Source organism: Wyeomyia smithii, chromosome 3, assembly GCF_029784165.1.
Source record: "Wyeomyia smithii strain HCP4-BCI-WySm-NY-G18 chromosome 3, ASM2978416v1, whole genome shotgun sequence".
NCBI classification, from domain to species: Eukaryota; Metazoa; Arthropoda; class Insecta; order Diptera; family Culicidae; genus Wyeomyia; species Wyeomyia smithii.
The window spans coordinates 8,432,386-8,453,253 of record NC_073696.1 but is presented as its reverse complement, the minus strand read 5'-3'; the positions used below and the strand labels follow the sequence as shown (position 1 = coordinate 8,453,253).

The following is a 20,868-nucleotide window of genomic DNA, read 5'->3' as shown; positions in this document are numbered from 1 at the left end:
ATTTTTATAAAGATTGATTCATCGTTGTGGAAGCATAAAAAAGCAACGAAGCCGTGGTACAACATTCCACATTGTTTTAGTGCACTGGAATCTTTGCTACGATCCTGCTGACAGACAGTGTAAGTTTTTTTAAACTCCCACTCGAATATTCGACGATTGGTTCGATACTTTAACATGAAAACAAACGGTTAAAATAAGCTTACTCAACTTTAGCTTAGTTTTAGACTGAAAATCCAGCAAAATTTCACAAAGATCGAATCGCACGTCATAAGTTTTGAAACCACTGTAGGAAGCAGTTTCGCAAAATGAAATTGATACTGCCGGAAGAATGTAATGACAATCCCCTACTGCCGTTTGCGATTCAGAGCCATCTACTCGGTTTAGCACACGCTAGTATTGAACGATTTATAGCTCTCTCGAGAGCTGTTGAAACATTGCATCGATTTTCATTATGACCTCGATAAATATTTAGCTGCTTTGCTGTTTACATAGAAGTCCAATTTTTACAACATATTGATTTGTCGTTGACTGCGATTCTATTTCATTTTTTTTCACAGTGCGTCTTGAACTGTCCTACAGATCAGACGTTTTTTCGGTTGCTTGTGGACTGGTCTTTGACTGCCTATAGCTTCAAAGTTTGTGTTTTGTCAGTGTGTCTTTTAAAGATTACCTGAAAGTTATTTCCCATCAGTCTTTCTCAAGACTACCTACTTTTGAATTTAACATTTGTTTTAACTTTTTTCGTATCACCTGAAATGGCTGGACGGAAAAAGAAACCTCGCATCGCTGCGGGGAGGAAAAGAGAGGCATCTCTTTCTGACACATCGAGTGTCTGTAGTGACAATCCTTTTGATATTTTGCCTGAGCAAGAAGCTGGTGAAATGGAAGTTATTAATAACGGAACTATACAAAATATAAAATCTTTAAAAAAGGAGAAAGTTCCACCTATTGTGGTAACTATTTCTTCTGAATTTAATATATTCAAAAAGGAACTTTCAACGTTTGTTTCTGACGTTAAAGTTACCTATCAAATTGGCCGTAGAGGTGAATGCCGCTTATTAGCCGACTCAGTAAAGGGTCGTGATCGTCTTGTTCAGTATTTAACTGACAAGATGTACAAATTTTTTACATATGACACCAAGAACGCCAAGCCGTTCAAGGTTGTCTTGAAAGGTCTCACCAACGATCAAACCGTTGATGAGATCAAACTTACTTTAACAGAATTACTTGGCATAGCCCCTACCCAAGTAATTCTAATGAAACAAAAATCACGAGGCGAAAACAGTCAGAGAACTGGAATTTCCCTTGTTAATTATTTAATTCATTTTAACCGCAATGAGGTTAACAACTTAAAATTTTTTGAAAAAGCACATGCTTTGTATAATGTGCGTGTAAAGTGGGAAATTTATAGGAAGTATGGCGGAGGTGAAAAGCATATCACCCAATGCCGTACTTGCCAACGTTATGGCCATGGTTCCAAATTCTGTAACATGGACCAAAAATGTCTTAATTGTGGAGACTCTTCTCACAAAAAAGACACATGTCCTGTGAAAGAGAGTAAAAATTTTCGCTGTGCGAATTGTAACGGCAACCATATGTCAAATTTTTATCAATGCCCAGTCCGTTTAGCAATTGTTAAGGCAAGGCAAGGTAAACAAAATTCAACTTCTCAATTAAAACCAACTTCAAAACAAAATTCTCCAAGCGTACCAGTGGCGCATAGTTTACCTACTCCTTTGCATACCCGTTTAACTTATGCACAGGTTACAGGTAGTTCGAACATTATACCGCCTAGTGTTGGTAGTTCGAAAATGACCGTTAATATGGGTAAGCAAAACAGGCTAGAAAATAATTGTACACCTATCACTCCAGCTAATATTGCTGCCGAAAATATTTTTTCTAATGTCAACTGCCTGGGGCCTATTACGGCAGGTAAACTTTCTTTTTTGCAACAGGCAATGTTCGATCTTATGAACGCCATGTTGCAGGCAAAATCAATGTTTGAAGCCATTCAAATAGGCACAAATTTTACTATTAAAATTGTTTCTAATTTAAAATTTAGCAATGATTTTAAATAAAACAATTAAAATATTAAATTGGAATGCTCGCTCATTGAAGGCCAATGAGAATGAGCTTTTTAGTTTTTTAACAGTAAATAATGTGCATATTGCAATTATTACTGAAACATTTTTGAAACCTAACATAAAATTAAAATATGATCCCAATTACGTGGTTCATAGATATGATAGGATTCAGGGTTCCGGCGGTGGAGTTGCAATTGTTATTCATCGCCGAATCAAACATTGTGCTCTTCCCCATCTTGAGACGAAAGTTATTGAAACTTTGGGAATTGAAGTTCAAACTGAACTTGGGATTTTATTTATTGCCGCAGCATATTTACCATTTCAATGCACACGCGAGCTCAAAAATTATTTTAAAGGTGATTTACAAAAACTCACCAGAAATCGTTCGAAATTTTTCATAATCGGCGATTTTAACGCTAAACATCGTTCATGGAATAATTCTCAAAGTAATTCCAATGGCAAAATTTTATTCAACGATTGCTCTTCAGGATACTATTCTATTTTGTCTCCGAATAGTCCTACATGCTTTTCTTCTGTGAGAAACCCTTCAACAATTGATTTGGTGCTTACAGATCAAAGTCATGTATGTAGTGATTTGATCACACATGCTGACTTTGATTCTGATCATCTTCCAATAACTTTTTCTTTATCACATGAATCAGTTTTAAACCCTATGAGCTCTGTTTTTAATTATAACAAGGCTAATTGGGAAAGATACAAAACTCATATTGAGAGAAATTTCAATAATGAGCTTGATTTGCGAAACGAAGTGAATATTGATTCCGCTTTGGACGCATTAAAATGTGCAATGGTTGATGCCAGGAATTATTCTGTTCCAAAGGCTCAAGTGAAATTTGATTCACCAATAATTGACGAAAATCTTCAACTTCTAATTCGTTTGAAAAATGTCCGCAGACGTCAATATCAACGTTCTCGTGACCCTGTTTTTAAAACTATTTATAAAGATTTACAGAAAGAGATTAAACATAGATTTACTCTTCTGAGAAATCAAAATTTTGAGACTAAAGTTGAAAAATTGAAACCATATTCAAAACCATTTTGGAAGCTGTCGAAGATTCTTAAGAAACCTTCAAAGCCTATTCCAGTTTTAAAAGATGGTGAACGTTTTCTTGTATCCAATGAACAAAAGGCTCAAAGACTTGCTCAGCAGTTTGAGAGTGTTCATAACTCAAATTTGAATTTTGTGAGTCCAATTGAAAATGAAGTCACACGTCAATTTGATTTAATTTCTTCCCAGAATTTTTTACCTGCAGAAATAATTGAAACTAACTTGAATGAGATTAAATCAATTATTAAAAATTTCAAAAATATGAAAGCGCCTGGTGACGATGGAATCTTTAATATACTAATCAAACATCTCCCTGAGAGCACAATGGAATTTTTAGTGAAAATTTTCAATTGCTGCTTCAAAATTGCATATTTTCCCAAATTATGGAAAAATGCAAAAATTACTCCCATTTTAAAACCGGATAAAAACCCAGCTGAAGTTTCAAGTTATCGACCAATCAGTTTGCTTTCTTCAATAAGTAAACTGTTTGAGAGAATTATTCTTAACAGAATGATGTCACACATCAATGAAAATTCAATTTTTGCAAATGAACAGTTTGGATTTCGCCATGGGCATTCCACAACTCATCAATTGCTCAGAGTTACTAATATGATACGAGCTAACAAATCTGAAGGTTATTCCACTGGAGCTGCTCTTTTAGACATAGAAAAAGCATTCGACAGTGTTTGGCATAAAGGTTTGATTGCGAAATTGCAAACTTTTAATTTTCCAATTTTCCTAATCAAAATTTTAAAAAATTATCTTACTGATCGAACTCTGCAGGTTGTCTATCAGAATTCAAAATCTGATAGATTTCCTGTCAGAGCAGGTGTGCCTCAAGGTTCAGTCTTGGGTCCAGTCCTGTACAACATATTCACTTCAGATCTTCCTGATTTGCCTCCAGGATGCACAAAGTCATTGTTCTGCGATGACACAAGCATTTCCGTAAAAGGAAAAAGTCTTCGTGTCATATGCAGTCGATTGCAGAAAAGTTTAGATATTTTTTCTTCCTACTTGCAAAAGTGGAAAATCTCTCCCAATGCTTCTAAAACTCAAATGATAATTTTTCCGCATAAGCCTAGGGCTTCTTTCCTCAAGCCAAACAATAATCACGTTGTCAAGATGAATGGGGTTATTTTAAGTTGGTCCGACAAGGTTAAGTACTTGGGACTAATTTATGATAAAAAACTTATTTTCAAAGAGCACATTGAGAGTATACAAGCCAAGTGCATCAAATATACGAGATGTTTATATCCTCTCATTAACAGGAATTCTAAACTTTGTTTAAAGAACAAACTTTTGATTTACAAACAAATTTTTAGACCAGCAATGCTTTATGCTGTACCGATCTGGTCAAGTTGCTGTTCAACAAGGAAGAAAACGCTTCAAAGGATTCAGAATAAAATTCTGAAAATGATTTTGAAGCGTCCTCCTTGGTTTGGTACACTCGAATTACATAGACTTACTGGTGTTGAACCATTAGAAGCTATGTCAAATAAAATTATTAACAATTTTCGACAAAAATCGTTGCAATCCTTAATTGCTACGATAAGCTCTCTTTATAGCCAATAAGTTAGCAATTAAGTTAGTTGTAAGTTTACTTCCCCTTTTCTGACAAGTAGGTTTAAATCCCTACGAATGATAAGTCCTAATTGCGAAAGCAAACAAATCCTAACAATTAAAATTACAAATTTCTAACAGTGTTGAGAAGTCACCATTTGTGATTGGACACACATACTCATTATTTACTAATATTTATCATAAATACTTAAGCTACTAACAAATCCCCCCTTAAAAAAAAAAAAAAAAAAAAAAAAAAAAAAAAATTTTTTTTCACAAATGATAAGAGTACACTATCTACTATGCAAATCAATTTCAAATCTCGGCTCAAGTTGTCGACTAGTATTTATCGACCAATTTACATACAAAATCACACCATTAGTCTACCCCTAGTCTGTGTGGAGACAGCTGCCGGTCTCTGTGTATCCCATGGCACTCGACAATTATAACCATAAGCACTCTCACACTACACTCTTCCACATAAAATGAACCCAGCGGGGACGATAACATGGTATCTTCTGCATACATTATAACATTCCGGATGAGATATTTTACACTGAAAACTTTCTTCTCCGTCTGCATGTTGGTATTTGTTGGCCACTGTCTAGTCGAAGAAACTTTGCACCTGTTTGTCTAGATCAAAATAATATAATAAAAGTTCTTATACCATGGAACATATTCTGTTGTTCATTTCCAATATTGCTAGCCCATCCGGTTTGTGACTTCCCTTTAATGCTGTACCCCCTTTCCCTCCCAACGCTATAAAAGCTTGCTTGCTGCCGTTTGCTTTTTGTGTAAGCAAACAACAAAAGTCAAAAGACGAATCCGACAGACGGACGGACGGACGATGATGCACACACTTGAGTCAACATTTTGTTTGAGGCATTCGTCTATGTCCATAACACAAGCCATTCTCCGGTACCGAACCGGGCTGACTGACCGCAGTGATGATTATTGATGGTTGTTTCGTACGAGAGTGAGCGAAGAATGAAAGACTTAGGTGAGGAAGGGAGAGAGCAATGATTGAATGTAATTACCTGTTTGCTGTTGACTGATGATGGCAGGAAAAATTGACACCTAGGGATTAATCAGTGTTTCTTTCTATTCATTTGTCATTTGCAGATTCAATCCAGCATTTAACATGGCCACCATAAGACAGGCGATAAACGAAACGATAGAACGAGGTGAGTCTTTGGAATTACATCGAAGATGTACTTGTAATATTTCATTGAATTCTTACTGGAAATGAAAGCAATGGGTTGTGATACTTTTAATCAAATTTAGTTTAGAGCCTGCTCAATCAGTGGTGAGTTCAACTTGTTGAGATTGGTAAAAATGACAAATCAGGTATTAAATAGACTAAAATTACGAAAGCAGATGAAATAATTTGAAGAAAAAAACGAGATAAAAAAAATATTGTGTAAACTCAATGGTTGAAAAAGCTAAAACAAGGTGATGAATCGAGTAACATTTTTTTATATAATACCTAATAAAATAATATAAAAATAAAAAACTTGACCAAACGGGGAATAATTATAGATGGAATACACACGAAATAAGCAGTCAATTTTTCCTTGTTGGAAACATTGTACTACTTAAACCAGTACATAGATCTATTGTGGTAAAACAATCAATTGCAGACCAGATGCATATGAAATAGTTAAGAAATTATAAACTGAAATATAGCATTCCTTATGTTAAATTAGTCAACAAATCGATTGGTGATGGTTTCATTTTGGGCAGGGCATGGAAAATGGTCTATTTAGCCCCTTTTCACTCTATTTATGCGTATTTTTGGAAATATAGACCCTTCCCCGTGCCCTGCACAGAATGAAAACATCGCCAATCGATTTATCGACTAATTTTACATAAGAAATGCTATATTTCAGGTTGCCAGCCCAGCGGCTTCTAATTAGTGGGAATTTGGGTTTATTTTTTCCCAGTGTGTATCGGTACATCCCGTATCTGCAAGTAAAAAATAAATCCATGTGAGGTATCACTGGTGATCCTTTAGCCACTTGTTCACTTTCCCGTGGTGCCTATCCCTACCTCTCTGTGGTGCCGACTGACGTACCTTACGAAAGATCGGGTAACCAACCTCGATGGGACCTCTGGTCGTATGCTGACAGGAAAGGGAGGTTCCTTTCGCGAGCTAATTCGAGCGTCTTAACCAAATGTTAGGAGCGGCTTGAAACAGCGTCTGTTCTCCTTGTTGAGAGCGGCTGAAAGGTTGTTGGTAGTGCCCATAGGACTCTAAACACCAAAGCCAAAAGTCCTGGTGGTGTTCGGGACTTAAAACAGCGGTACCACGTTGGTCCCCCTGCAATACAATGGGGTTGGTTGCGGGCCTTGAAAGCCTGCATCAGGGGACACAATTTAGCATCGAGCGAAGAACAAAATAATTTGAACCGGAATAATCGGCATAAACCCAAGCGATGAAAACGGACTAACGATTGGTAACTCGGAACATGAAACTGCCGATCTCTCAATTGGAAGTACTAAAGTTATTACCGATGAATTAACGGCTCTTCAATTTCGACATCGTAGCGCTGCAAGAGGTGTGTTGGAAAGACTCTATGGTACGTTCCGGGATAATCATACCATCTACCAGAGCTGCGGAAATACACTTGAGCAGGGTACAACCTTCATCGTGATGGGCGTGATCTAGAGGCGGGTGATTGGGTGGTGATCGATCACTCTCCGAATGTGTCAGTTGAGTATCAAAGGCCGGTTCTTCAATGTCAGCATCATCAATAAGCACATCCCTCCAGTCTGGAGCACCGATGATGATAAAGATGAATTCTACGCGCAGCTGAAGCGCGAATACGACCGCTGCCCAAAACATGATATAAAGTTCATCATTGGGGATTACAATGCTCAGGTCGGTCAGGAGGAGGATTTTTAACTTGTGCACCAACGAAAACGGTTTAAGACTCATCGACTTCGCCGCCTCTAGAAAAATGGCCGTACTTAGTACTTTATTCCAGCACAACCTCCTACATCGATACACCTGGGGGTCACCGAATCATACAGAGTCGTAAATCGACCACGTATTGATAGATGGTCGGCACTTCTCGGACATCACCGACCTCAGAACCTACCGAGGCGTCATCGATTCGGTATACTACCTGGTGATAGTGAAGCTTCGCCCAAAACTCTTTTTTGTAAACAACACTCGATACCGGCGCCCACCGTGGTACACCGTAGAAACGGCCATCAACAGCGTAGCGGAGAACGTCTTGGGGCATGTAGAACGAAACCGACAGGATGAAAGGTTCGACGATGAGTGTCGAAAGGTGCTGAACGAGAAGACTGCTGCGCGGGTACTAATGTTGCGTCGAGCAACCCGTCAGAACATGGAGCGGTATAGACAGAAGAGGAGTCTACAAAATTAACTACTCTTAGAGAAGCAGGGCGTTTCGAGGTACTAGAACAGCTGAATCACTCACAAAGGACACGCGAAACTCTTACCAGAAACTCAACGCATCCCGCACAAGCTTTCTGTCGAGAGTCGCAATGTGAGAGAGTGAGTATTCTAGTGGATGCTCGTGAGGTGACCGAAAAGTTGAAGTAGCACTCCAACGAACACTTAAATAGCGTACAGCATAAGGACCAAGACGGCGATGGAAATGACATCGTCGATGCAGCAGAGGACGCAGACGTGCTACTCCCAACGATAGGTGAAGTTAAGGATGCCATCAAGCGGCTGAAGAACAACAAATCAGCCGGCAAAGCTGGTGTCGGAGCGAAGCTTATTAAGATGATAAGTTAGCAAGTGTGCATCGACTGACTGTTGAGATTTGGGATACCGAACAGCTGCCGGAAAGTGGAAGGGTGAGGTTATATGCCCTATCTACAAAAAAGGCAACAAACTGGAGGTTACCAAGCTTACTTCGTAGTCCGGTCAGCAACAGGCCAGATCACTTTGCGGCAAATCCCCTAAGTGCCGTAATAAAGAGCTTCTACGCACCATCTATTCATCGATTCAGAAGCCGCATATGATATAATGGACCGGAAAGAGCTGTGGAAGATCGACGAAAACGGCTTTCCCGGAAGCTCCACTGATTAAGACTACGATGGATGGAAACCAGTGTTATGTGAGTATTTCGGGTGGATTATCGGCTGCAATCGTATCCCGCAGGGGACTTCGGCAAGGTCATGCCTTCTTGTTCTGTTCTGTGTCTCTTGCCTTCTGTTCAACTTTGCGCTAGTTAATGTTTCACGACGGGAGGTATTCAACATGCGGGGCACGATTTTCAACCGATCCAAAACTAAAGCGAGAAGCAGAGTAGATTTGGCTGAAGATCAATATGTCAAAAACAAAGCGCATGGTGGCTGGCGGAACCGAGCACGACAAGGCTCTCCTTAGGCAGTACTGTGACGATTGACGTCGATTAGCTCGAAGTAGTCGACGAATTCGTCTACCTTGGCTCACTGATAACTTCGGACAACGACAGGTGTGCCGTGAGATCCGGAGACGTATTATTTGTGGAATCGTCCCTCGCACAAAATGTATCCTGTATGAAACGCTTATAGGACCGGTTGTTCTCCACGAGCACGAAACGTGGACATTGCTCGAGGAGAACTTTCAAGCACTCAGAGTTTTCGAACAACGGGTGCTAAGAACCATCTTCGGCGGCGTGCAGGAAAACGGTATGTGGCGGAGAATGAATTATGAGCTGGAGCAACTCGCTGGCGAACCTATCTCGAAGGGGGTCAAAGCCGGACGGATACATTGGGCAAGACATGTTGCACGAATGCCGGACAACTACCCTACGAAGCTGGTGTTCGCTGGGAAGATAATTTTATATTGGTTGGTAGCGCAGCCAGCAAGGTGGTTAGACCAAATGTTGCTCGACCTGGCAAGCATTGGATGACGCAGGATTAGAGAAACGCGGACAGAAATCAAGTTCAACGTTTGCGGTAAAAAAATGAACTTTTTTCGAAAAGTGGTAAAAAAATAACTAAGACAGATAATACAGTTTGATAAATTTCCCATGGAAGGTAATTATGTTAGCTTACTTGCAAAAAAAATCTAGACCCTTGCGAGGGGCCTTTCCCCGGCTTTCCTCTTCAGCATCCTAGGAGCTCTGGGGGGTTGGCCGTCTGTAACCGGATTTCGTTCGATGCTCTGATTGTTGTCCAATAGTGCCAAGATGTTGTAAATACCGGAACGGGCGTAACCGATGTCCACGAACAGCCGCACGATGTCCGTTTTCGACGCGACGGGATACCGTTCTTTGAACACGCACACTTCTGCACGGAGTAGCTTCACTGTTTTCGCAATCACGGTCGAACTCTAACCGTGATAGAGCTCTCATTTTTTCCTGCTGAATCATGGGTTACTATGATTGATGCTGCATGGGTAGGTTTAGAGAGCCTTTACACCAGATAGACTAGTCAGCCTATAGGGTAAATATGTATAAAACGCCCCCCGGGGCATAACGCCCCAGTCCATTTATTCGGAAACACACAAAAAATGAGACATGAGGCTATTGGGAATCCGTAGCGGGTCATAGGACCAACCTTCTGTGCAAGTTTGATAATTGTCACTAGCAGCAAAAAATAAACAAAAATCAATTTTGATTTGAGCTGCTTCAGATGTGATTTCTTGCAGCGTTTCCGTAACGTTTTTTCACTAATGTATAAAGTTTATTACCTGGTTTTTGTACTTATATATCTCAAATGAAACTCTAAGCAGCTATATCTACTGAAGAAACGATGAAAATTGTATAATTTGCTTAAGTATTCAATGCTTTCTGCTACACTACAGCTCCCGGGCAATATGCCCCACCGCTAGCCCAGCTGATTTGTTCATTGCTTTAGCGTTTGCTTCTGAGACTTCAAGCGTTGCTTCACTTCGCATGCTGAGCTGGCATTCTGGGGCGTTTTGCCCCGGTAGATTGAAAAGCTTGCAATTTAGTCATATTTTTTAATAAAATTATGGCGTTTTTGTGTAACAGTAATTACAAAACAAAATAATAGCAGTGCATTACCAACTAAATAGTGTATCCAACTGCATGAAAGATTTGTTGTTTGTGATAAACATAGCTACAATATTGACGATGTTCCTTAGGGGGGCGTATTATACCTGTTTACCCTACACCAGAGAGACGCCGAGACACTCACCGTTAAGGCAACTGTCAACATCAAAACGGGCGATCTGTATAATTTTGCATTGCCGTTATCCGTCATTTCTCTAATATACAGGTTCCCTAAGATAGACGCAGAGAGGTAGTTTCGTCAGTGCGTGTGGAGGAGAATCCATGAAAAATTGGCAATGTTCTTGAAACGTTATTCAAGAAATTTTGTTCATCAGGCTATATCTTAATGATGTTACGCCAAATAAAATAAGTAAGTTCAGTGAGGTCTTTTTCGCCAGGGTTGCTTCCCTCCATTACTCAAAAACGGTGCGAGATATCGACCTCATTTCAATCACGTTTTTCATTTTAGGCCACGAGTGATTTTACTTAACTTAAATAATATATAGTTAGTGTAAATACTAATTATCTTAAATATTGCATTTTGGTCTCTAGATTGACCACTATCATATTCAAACGAGGTTCAAGCATTTTAGGAGGATTTTTTCGTTATATTTGCAACCTAAAAAAGTCTTTACGCGGGCCTATACAAATTTGGAACGCATCCCCCACTTAAAAAAAGTCCTTAGTGTATGTATTCGTAGCCATAATTAAAAGTAAATAAGGGTGGAATGAACTTTCATAAAAAGGGGAGGTTCTCATATAGCAAGAGGTAGTTCAATCACTAAAAGAAAATTTAGAAAATCTGAGAAGGTCGTTGACATAAGGTATGCACACTTGAGATGGAATAACTCATATTTTTTTGGCAATAGATGAAAACAATAAAAGCAAGAAGCTCTTAAAAATAGAGGTAAATGTATAAAATGAAACAAAAAAATCCAGAATTTGAGAAAAATAATCAACACTTTATAAAATACAGAAATTTGTCGAAATTTTGTTTAAGTTGGAGAAAAACAATAGAAACTACAAAGAAAAATTATTAAAAATTCAGCAAAATAGTATAAACTGAATTTTATGAACTGGTAAGAACAGTGGAAAAAGTTATGTGGTGAAGTAGTAATTTTTATCAATTTCAATATAATAATATAATTCGGGCACTATGAACGGAAAAAAGGGGGAATTATAGCTTTTAACAGTTCCTGTGAATTTTGGTGCCCCTAACCGTCCGGAAGTGCGTCAAAAAACGCAGAGTAATTGCTCATTGTGTTTTTCGCAGAGGCGTCGCGTGGCTGATTTCGTCACATGTGCACCAAACATTTATTCAAGTTCTTTTTCCTTAAATGAAATAAGAAAATCAAACTAAAGTGCTTGATGCTTTAAATTGAAGGGTTTCGCTAGTATGCTAACTTGTTTTTATAGGTCATAATATTTCGATAATTGCATATGTTCGAATATTTGGGAATAGGGTACCTGTGCAGTGCACATGTTGCACAGGTGGACCCGACGCCACTGGTTTTTCGTATTTCCGTTAGCTTACAGGAAAACTTCATTGAAGTCTCTGTAGACTCTGAGTCCTTTCGAGGTGGTTAGGGGCACTAAAATTCACAGGAGCTGTGAAAAGCTATCATCTTACTTTTTTCCAGTTTGAGTTCTAGGGTAATTTATTTTTCACTTCCGTCAACCAGTTTAATCTAAAGGCACAGATGAGCTTCTACGAAAATATGTGATTAAAAGTTTTACTAAGATCGGCAGAACAACTTCGAAAAATATGATGAGTCTGAATAAGGAAAAAACTAGCGTTAATCTTTTTGTTGTGTTGACAATGAGGAAAACCATTGCGGTCAACATTGCTTTCATTTTCAAAAGCTAAATATTAATACTCAAAGTTCAATTGTTACCTTAACTCTCCGTTACGAAACACTGGAACATCCGCACTGATTCTTTTTAATGTTAGACCTTGGTGTTCTTCTCAAAACAGTTCGCATACCGACGCCTACCCGCCTGCGGGACCTAATCCGACAGATTCGTGCCGCCCGAACGGCCGCCGAGGAGCGAGCGGTGGTGAATCGGGAGTGCGCCTACATCCGCAGCACATTCCGCGAGGAGGACTCGGTGTGGCGATGTCGAAATATCGCCAAACTGCTGTACATCCACATGCTAGGTTATCCGGCGCATTTTGGCCAGCTGGAGTGCCTGAAGCTAACCGCTAGTCCCCGGTTTACGGACAAAAGGATCGGCTATCTGGGGGCGATGCTGTTACTGGACGAGCGGCAGGACGTGCATTTGCTGATTACTAATTGTTTGAAAAAGTAAGTGCATTTTTTGTTTGTTTTCAATCTCATCTCATATTGTTTTTTCTTGCTACAGTGACCTCAACAGTCCAACTCAGTTCGTGGTGGGCCTAGCACTGTGTACCCTTGGAGCAATTGCATCCCCCGAGATGGCTCGGGACTTGGCCGGCGAGGTGGAGAAGCTGATGCGATCGCCCAATGCATACATCAGAAAAAAAGCGGCACTTTGTGCCTTTCGTATCATCAAACGGGTCCCGGAGCTAATGGAAATTTTCCTGCCCGCAACCCGGTCGCTGCTGAACGAGAAGAATCATGGTTAGTGAAAGTTGGTTCCTCTCATAAGCTTAGACCATTACAAGTATGAAGCGTAAAGGAGTAAAAACCAACTCTAATTCTTGTCTCATCACATCCCTGAGACCAAGAATAGAAGACATTGGTAACAATGCCGCCCCAACGCTAGACTTTCATTGCAAATTGGATATAATTTATTCATATAGACACGGGTCCGGGCTAGAAGGGAAACCCCGGCTTCCAGTCCCGGGCAAAAGCCACCCCGGCAGCAGCACACACAGTCGACACAGTAGTGGTTGTGAATTAATTTACACTCGATGCAAATAACGACACACCGCCGATCCGACAGCTGGTCGCGGCTGGTATTCTTCTGCAAACCAGACTTTTATTTGCAGTTGGCAGTTCGCGTTGACAATGCAAGGGCTTATTATCGTTTGCTTCTTATGAGTAAAAGTAACCGCACAACCCTCAAGCGCTTATGACGGTTGTCAGAGTTTGTATTTCATGAGACGTGGAATTTAGCAAGCAAGGCTAATTCCACTCTAACAAACTTTGAAAAGTTTTATGTTTCACTACTGGACGAGTGAAAACCTACTAATATCACCTGATGACAGTAAACTTGGGTATGGAGTTTTTTTACACGTGCTTGTTAGTGTCATTAAGTGAGCAACGTATGACTATCAGTTTTATTGCTAACAATAATACATAACCATCATCTGTTGATCGTTACGGTTCAGAGCGACTCGTGTATTGAGCTGTGTTTGGTGGCCCAGCTGGAATACGTGATTATTTATTAGTTGTGTTTGCCTAGCCCATTTGATTGATGCGAGATGTACGCTTCATTCAAGATTCGAGAATTTTTTAACGCGGTTGTTATATGACATTGTCAGTCTATTATAGCAATATAATGCAAATCAACAGTATTTTTTACAAAAAATGGCAGATCGTTGGTATCCCACATGCAGCTAGTTCATGTATTCCGTGAATTTCATCGAGTGTAAGAAACGTAGATTATTTTATGTAACTTTCGACCAAAGAGTTCATTTTATTAAATACATTAAATATAGCCTATTTCTATCGATGCTCTTACCACCAACAGGTATTCTGATCGCCGGTGTTACCCTCATAACCGAGATGTGCGAAAAAAGTCAGGACACACTGACTCACTTTAAAAAGGTAATTTTTACGCTAGAAATAGTACAGTAAACATTTTCCTCAACTCAATGCTCAAATTTTTTATCCAATACAAACTGGTAATTCCTCCGATAAGTTGTTTCCAACACGTTGCCAAGTGGTGGAACTGCTGTTGATTATTTTTTCAAACCCATGTTCCACGAAAATCAGACTACAAAACTATTTTAAACCGCTAATCATTTTGACGTTGTCGCATATTTTTGGGTAATTCACAAGCAATCTAGTATTTCTAATCTAGAATGTGCAGCTCGTTCCAGCTAGCTCTGTGTAGAATCTTTCTAGAAGTCGTAGATTTTGGTACTGTGAAATCAGCGGTAAACTCCGTCAACGATGTTTAGTGCGACACCTTTTTTTTTAATTTTGGCGAATGAATTGCTGATTAGTGTTAGCAAAAATTACACCTTTTTTACTGACCACTCTCACACTTCCAATAATGATAGATTTCATTTCTTTTCGATCACTATATTTTTTATTTAAATGCTCCCACTTTTGTGAATTATATAAAGACTGCTTTGTCAAGTATTAACCCCCGCGTGACACAAACTATATCGTCATACTATCATGCTCGAATATTTCATCGAACTAACCCTAGTAGCAGTACGATCTAAAACTTAACATTTTCTTGGTGTACTACCTTACCTATACTTTATTGCTTGCCAGGATAGTGGAAACCAAGAGGTAATGCCGTCCCCTTAACCCCTGCCTCCTGTAAAGTGCGAAACTCTTATAAGCCGCTAGAAAAAGTTTCCAGTTCAAGTGTATCCCGACTTTTACCCATATTTTCTCTATTTCACTCGCTAAAGTGCAAACAAACGATTCGAATCAATTAGGCCCACTTTGGAAGACTCTTTCATTTCAACAACTATCATTGACCAAAAAAACTCAATCGCTTCCACCTCTCTTGTTATGTCTCTTTGTGAACTCAAGGCAAAGTCCGTATAGAAACGTGACCAAATTTGTATAGTCTCGTTCTCTGTTCATCTTAATCTTCCTACCGTAATGCATCTACAATTTCTCTAAGCTATTTTTCGTTCTATAACCCAACTAAACTTGTATGCTTCTTTTCGAAACAAACAACAATGATGGTACGAAATTGGTGTTTTATGTTGTGTTTATTGCTTCCGTGCTATACGACGCCCTTAAATTCTCTGTTGAGGCGTTTCTGTTGGGTGTAAAACATGTCCATTCCATAAAGTACATCCTCGCTAGTTTAAAGTTTCCGACAAACTTTATATGCACAAGAGCGTATGTTGAATCTAAGTTGTGACAACGTTGCCTGGCAAACTCTGTGAGTAAGTTTGTGTAAAAGTTTTTCGACATTCATACGAATCCGCTGTAAGCTTCTCTGTGTCTGCATTCTTTTACTGCATGATTTATTAGCAATGGAAATTTATGCATGCTTGCATTCATTCACAGTATCCTGTTACTGTTGTTGCTACTGCGAATGTGAGCGCAATATTATTCATTCATTAGCAATCGCTTCTGGTTATTTTTTAATTTTCATCAATAATTGTCAACGGTTCGTGTGAATTTTCGAGTGCATCATAATTCGATAACTTCAGCTGCCATTAACTGGTAATAGCCGCCTCTTTTCCCGATTAATTATCCGGGAATTCCACTGCACACTCTGTTTATTGTTAAATGAAAATCCACTTACATTTTTGTGCTATTGCTATTACTGTATGTCAACTATTTCCGCGGGTGCTTCACTTCCTTCCTGGCAGGAAAAAGTGCACCATCGAGTGAAGCTGCAAATGCAGCACAATGAGAGGCACTTTTTGCTCGCTCTTCTGTTGTCGCTCTTTTCATGTTCGCAACATACCCCACAACACACAGCCACCACTCATCATCCACACACCATTCAACACGAACATGAAACCGGCTACAAATCTGCCGAAAGAAATCATCCATATGGAACTAAAAAGTTGTGAGATACCTTTTTTGCAACGCTCTCCTAAAACGAACGGAAAAGCAAAAGCACTAATGGAGATTCAATGCCTTTCTGACGAGAAGTTTGCTCCTTTTCAACTGTTTTTTTCCTCTTTCTCACTCCATCCTCCAACGCCCAGATCGTGCCCAATTTGGTGCGAATCTTGAAGAACCTGATACTGGCCGGATACTCGCCCGAGCATGACGTCAGCGGAGTGAGTGACCCCTTCCTGCAGGTGAATATCAACCAGCGGGTGCTACTGTGCATCGTTTGTTTGTTTGACTGATGTGTGTCTGCTTTTTATTTTCGATTTCAGGTGAAAATACTCCGATTGTTGAGAATACTGGGCCACAATGATCCGGATGCGTCCGAGGCGATGAATGACATCCTGGCGCAGGTTGCCACCAACACCGAGACCAGCAAAAATGTCGGCAACACGATTCTGTACGAAACGGTGCTGTCGATTATGGATATCAAGTGAGTAGGGCGCACTGGTGAACCCAGATTGCCGTTTTGAGATTGGAGTTTTACTTGTCTTACTGGTTGAAAAGACAAAACATAATTCTCATATAAAAAACGGTTGAGGCGATCAATACGTAAATTGTCAAAAATCTGTCGTATTTTGATCGTTCAACGACAGTAAGAATAAGCTCAACAATGTCAATGTTGTTCTTGCTGCAGTTTGGCAGTTCGATTATCATTCCGGGGTGACTTTGATCACTTCATTGTTTTGATGAACTTGGAGTAACACTTTGCTACTTTCACTAAATTGAACAGCCTAAAACGTCTTAAACGGGTTTATAAATATGGAAAGCAATTTGGGAGCCATTCACATTCTACGTGAACAGTTTATAATGGCGAATGTCCAAGATTCCTACAAATTTTTTAGAATATATATGAATGATTATTCACTGAGAGAAAAGGTGGTCTAAAATCATTAAAAACTAGTCGACGAGTAATATGACTTATGAAATTGTCAAAATTTGCATGTTACTTCACGTCTTGGGTTTTTGTTAAGAAGAAATATGTAATACGCTGTGGAGAATATTGTGACTCAACATTGCCTTCGAGGAAAAACTTGCAAAAATAACAATAAAATGTATTGTTATAATATTTGTTCATCTTAGGAACTAATCTGGGAACAAAATAAAAAAGCTTTACGTATTGCAACCGATTGTTTGTTTGCAACAAAAATCGCCAAAAATACACTTTGTTTCAATTAATATTTTAGCATGAAAAACACTCTTCAAATAGCAGGAAATGCATGAATAGTAGCAAATCGAACATATATCCACACAGTCAGTGAGGATTACGACAAATCCCAAGCACTACGAGCGCTTTTTTACCACATTTTCAAAAAAGAGGTACAGTGATCGAAGTCACCCCGGTGATCAAAGTCACCCCAGTTTACGGTACTTATAACTAGATAAGTTTTCAACGAAATACCTTGGTTATTACAGCAATCAATTAGAAAATTAAATATGCTCCCGTCCAAATACGTAAAATTATAATTTTAGTATGGTTAAATATAATACTATTGAAAATGAAAATTACAGAAAAATTGTACATACAGCCACGACCGCAAGATTGACGTAGAACTACATATGTTGTTTGTCACATTATTTGCATTGCATCAATAGCAGTAACTTTTATCCAACACTAATAAAATAACTTTGTGGAAATAATTCGGTGACACTGAAAACATTCAAGAGGTCGATTGAAGATGTTGATTTCCGGTTCCTGAAAAATGGCTAAATTTCAGCTTATGTAAGTACTGCCGGTGACACTCCAATGGAGAGGCCTTTTTTTTTTTTTTTTTTTTTTAAAGGTGGCGGGGAAATCTGCAAACAGACACCTGAGAAGAGAACTCAGGGTGTGGGGATGAGACTAGGGGAGAGATGCTGGGGTAGTTACACTCGCCCAGACACCTACTGATCCCTGTCCCGACCCACTAAAACCCCTCCAGTCTCCAGCCCTGGTCTTCCCGGAACGACGGTTAAGTATTACGTCGGGGAGTGGCTTTTGTGCGTGATGCACCCTCTTTACTCTTATAACCTCCTAGCTAACTACCTGGAGACTGGTAATTAGCTACCACTGGCGTGTTGGTGGTTGACCCGCCACACACCTTGCAGCTCCAGAACAATCTGAGAGGCGGCCGCACAGACCGCGTTCCAGATGTCCGGGTCGTCGCACATCCTCCGGACTAGATTGTCCGGAGCCCACCATACCTAAGTATGGACGAAACCACGCTGGCAAGAAGTCTTCGCTTGCTGCCATAAACCGCTGAGTTGTTGGAGAAGGCCTGCTTCCCCCAGATCGACCACATACTGATCGACGGCCGGCACTTTTCAGACGTCAAAGATGCGGTCCTTTCGAGGGCTTTTCAGAAGACAAGAGCTTCCGAAAAGAGCCTTCACAGCCGTGAGAAACGTGAGCACTACGATCGTGTCCTCGCGGAGGCAGCGAAATGCTTCACCAGGCACGGAACGAGAAGCTTCTATAGAACGATTAACGGAATCATGAACCGGACCGTGCCAGTTCCTGACATGTGTAGTAACAAGAAGAGGAACCTGATTACCGATAAATCGCGAGTGGCCTGGCGTTGGAAACAATATTTTGAAGTGGTGTTGAACGGTGAGGAAAATAGAAGAGCCGTCGAGGGGAGCTGGATAGCAATTGAGGAGAACAAGCAAGCTGTGTGTCCACCAACATTGGACGAGGTGAAGAATGCTTGCAAAAGTTGAAGAACCAAAGAACCGCTGGGAAGGACGGCCGACCGGCCGAACTTTTCAAAGCTGTCTAGAGCAATTCACCAGATTATCCTAAGAGCATGGTTTGAGTAACAACGACCTACAGACTGCCCTATCTACAATAAGGGACATAGACTCGACTGTAACCCTCCCCAATCCCGCTTATAAAATTCTCTCCCTATCCTGTTCCAGCGACAGAGGCCGTTGCAGGAAGTCTTTGTTGGAGAACATCAATGTGTTTTTCGAGCGGGACGATCTACAACGAACCAGATGTTCGCCTTGAGACAGATCTTCGACAAGTTTCGACAACACAACTTGCAGACACATCATCTATTTATAGACTTTAAGGGGGCGTACGATACAGTAAAACGCAAAGAGCTGTGCAAATTGTGCTTGAACATGGTTTTCCAACAATACGAAGGGCAGGTGTGCAGAGAAGCGGCACCATTATCACGAAGTCTCACATACTTCCGGGCTTCGCGGACGACATTGTTATCATTGGTCTTAACCGTAGAGCTTTTGAGGAGGCCTTTACGGCTCTCAGAAGAAAAGTTGCGAGAATTGGATTTACCAAAAACACTGCCAAAATGAAGTACATTGTGGCTGGCAGAGAGCATGGTAGTTCTGCGGGTGTTGGTGCTGCGGTGGAGATGGAGGGAGATACTTTCGAAGTGGTCGACGAATTTGTTTAACTTGGTACACTCGTGACATGTGACAACGAGGAGAAGAGACTGAGGTTCCGTAACCTACAGATCCGTACGCAATTTGCGCTCTACAGGACTCTAATCCTCCCGGTGGCGCTCTACGGACATTAATCGTGGACAAAAAGCAAAGCGAAGCCTTGCTACATTCGGTTCGGAACTCGACCTTCTGTTTATTACACACAGACTTCGCAGCCGACTATTTAGTGTACAGGACAACTGCGGGGCTAGCGCTACGATCCTACTGACACTAGCAGTCTTCTCCCGAGCCAAGACTCGAACCTACGACGACTGGCTTGCTAGGCCAGCATCGTACCTCGGGACCAGCTGCGATCAGTTCTCGGTGGCAAATTAGAAAATGGGATGTGGCGCAGGCGGATGAATCGCAAGCTGTACGAAGTATACAAAAACGCTGAAATTGTTAAGCTGATGATACACGGAGCCGGTAAAGATAATCTTTAGCAGAGAACCGAATACAGGCCGACGACTTCGACGAGAATTAGAGGTGGGAAAAATGGTTCACTATAGTGAGCGGATCAGAGCGGTTCGGCTCACTAAGATGAACTAATTCTTTTTAACAGCTCACTCGCTCTTTTCGTTCCTACATAATTTTTGGTTTTTATCAGTGTAGCTAATTATCAGACACCGCAAGCGAGAGCCAGGTGAAAGCTTTACACCCGATTTGCCAAGCGCAACTCCCAGAAACAAGCTGCCACCAAACGTCTGCCCTGATATGCATGACTTGCATTTCCCATCACCCAGCCACCAGCCAGCCGCAAGAGCATGCAAAAAAACAACTTACAACAGTCCATACACAGGTACACGGGTTGGCTAACGCCGAGTACGCACACGAATGGATGTGGAACGAAAAGAACGAAAGAACTGATTCACTGAGCTGGCAATCCGCTCGCAGGCTGATCAAAAGATTCAGTTCTTTGAAAGAGCGAAATCTTCCGCTCTCAGGAAACTGGTTCTTCCGATGGCTCTTTTGTTCAGCTCGCAGGCAATCCGCTCGCG

General features: G+C 40.5%; 1 protein-coding gene across 10 annotated transcripts in view; it reads left to right on the top strand.

The window, feature by feature from the left end:
* The window catches only part of LOC129726490 (AP-1 complex subunit gamma-1), a 51,877-nt gene that overhangs the window by 22,721 nt on the left and 8,288 nt on the right, over positions 1–20,868 (top strand). For 6 of the 10 annotated variants that reach the window (XM_055683268.1, XM_055683266.1, XM_055683265.1 and 3 more), the window contains exons 3-9: positions 5,836–5,897; positions 12,649–13,003; positions 13,062–13,300; positions 14,376–14,452; positions 15,131–15,148; positions 16,540–16,635; positions 16,717–16,877. In XM_055683268.1, the coding sequence (XP_055539243.1) occupies positions 5,836–5,897; positions 12,649–13,003; positions 13,062–13,300; positions 14,376–14,452; positions 15,131–15,148; positions 16,540–16,635; positions 16,717–16,877 (1,008 nt within the window). The remainder of the gene's footprint in view (positions 1–5,835; positions 5,898–12,648; positions 13,004–13,061; positions 13,301–14,375; positions 14,453–15,130; positions 15,149–16,539; positions 16,636–16,716; positions 16,878–20,868) is intronic. The other 4 variants (XM_055683271.1, XM_055683267.1, XM_055683270.1 and 1 more) reach the window with 3 other exon arrangements.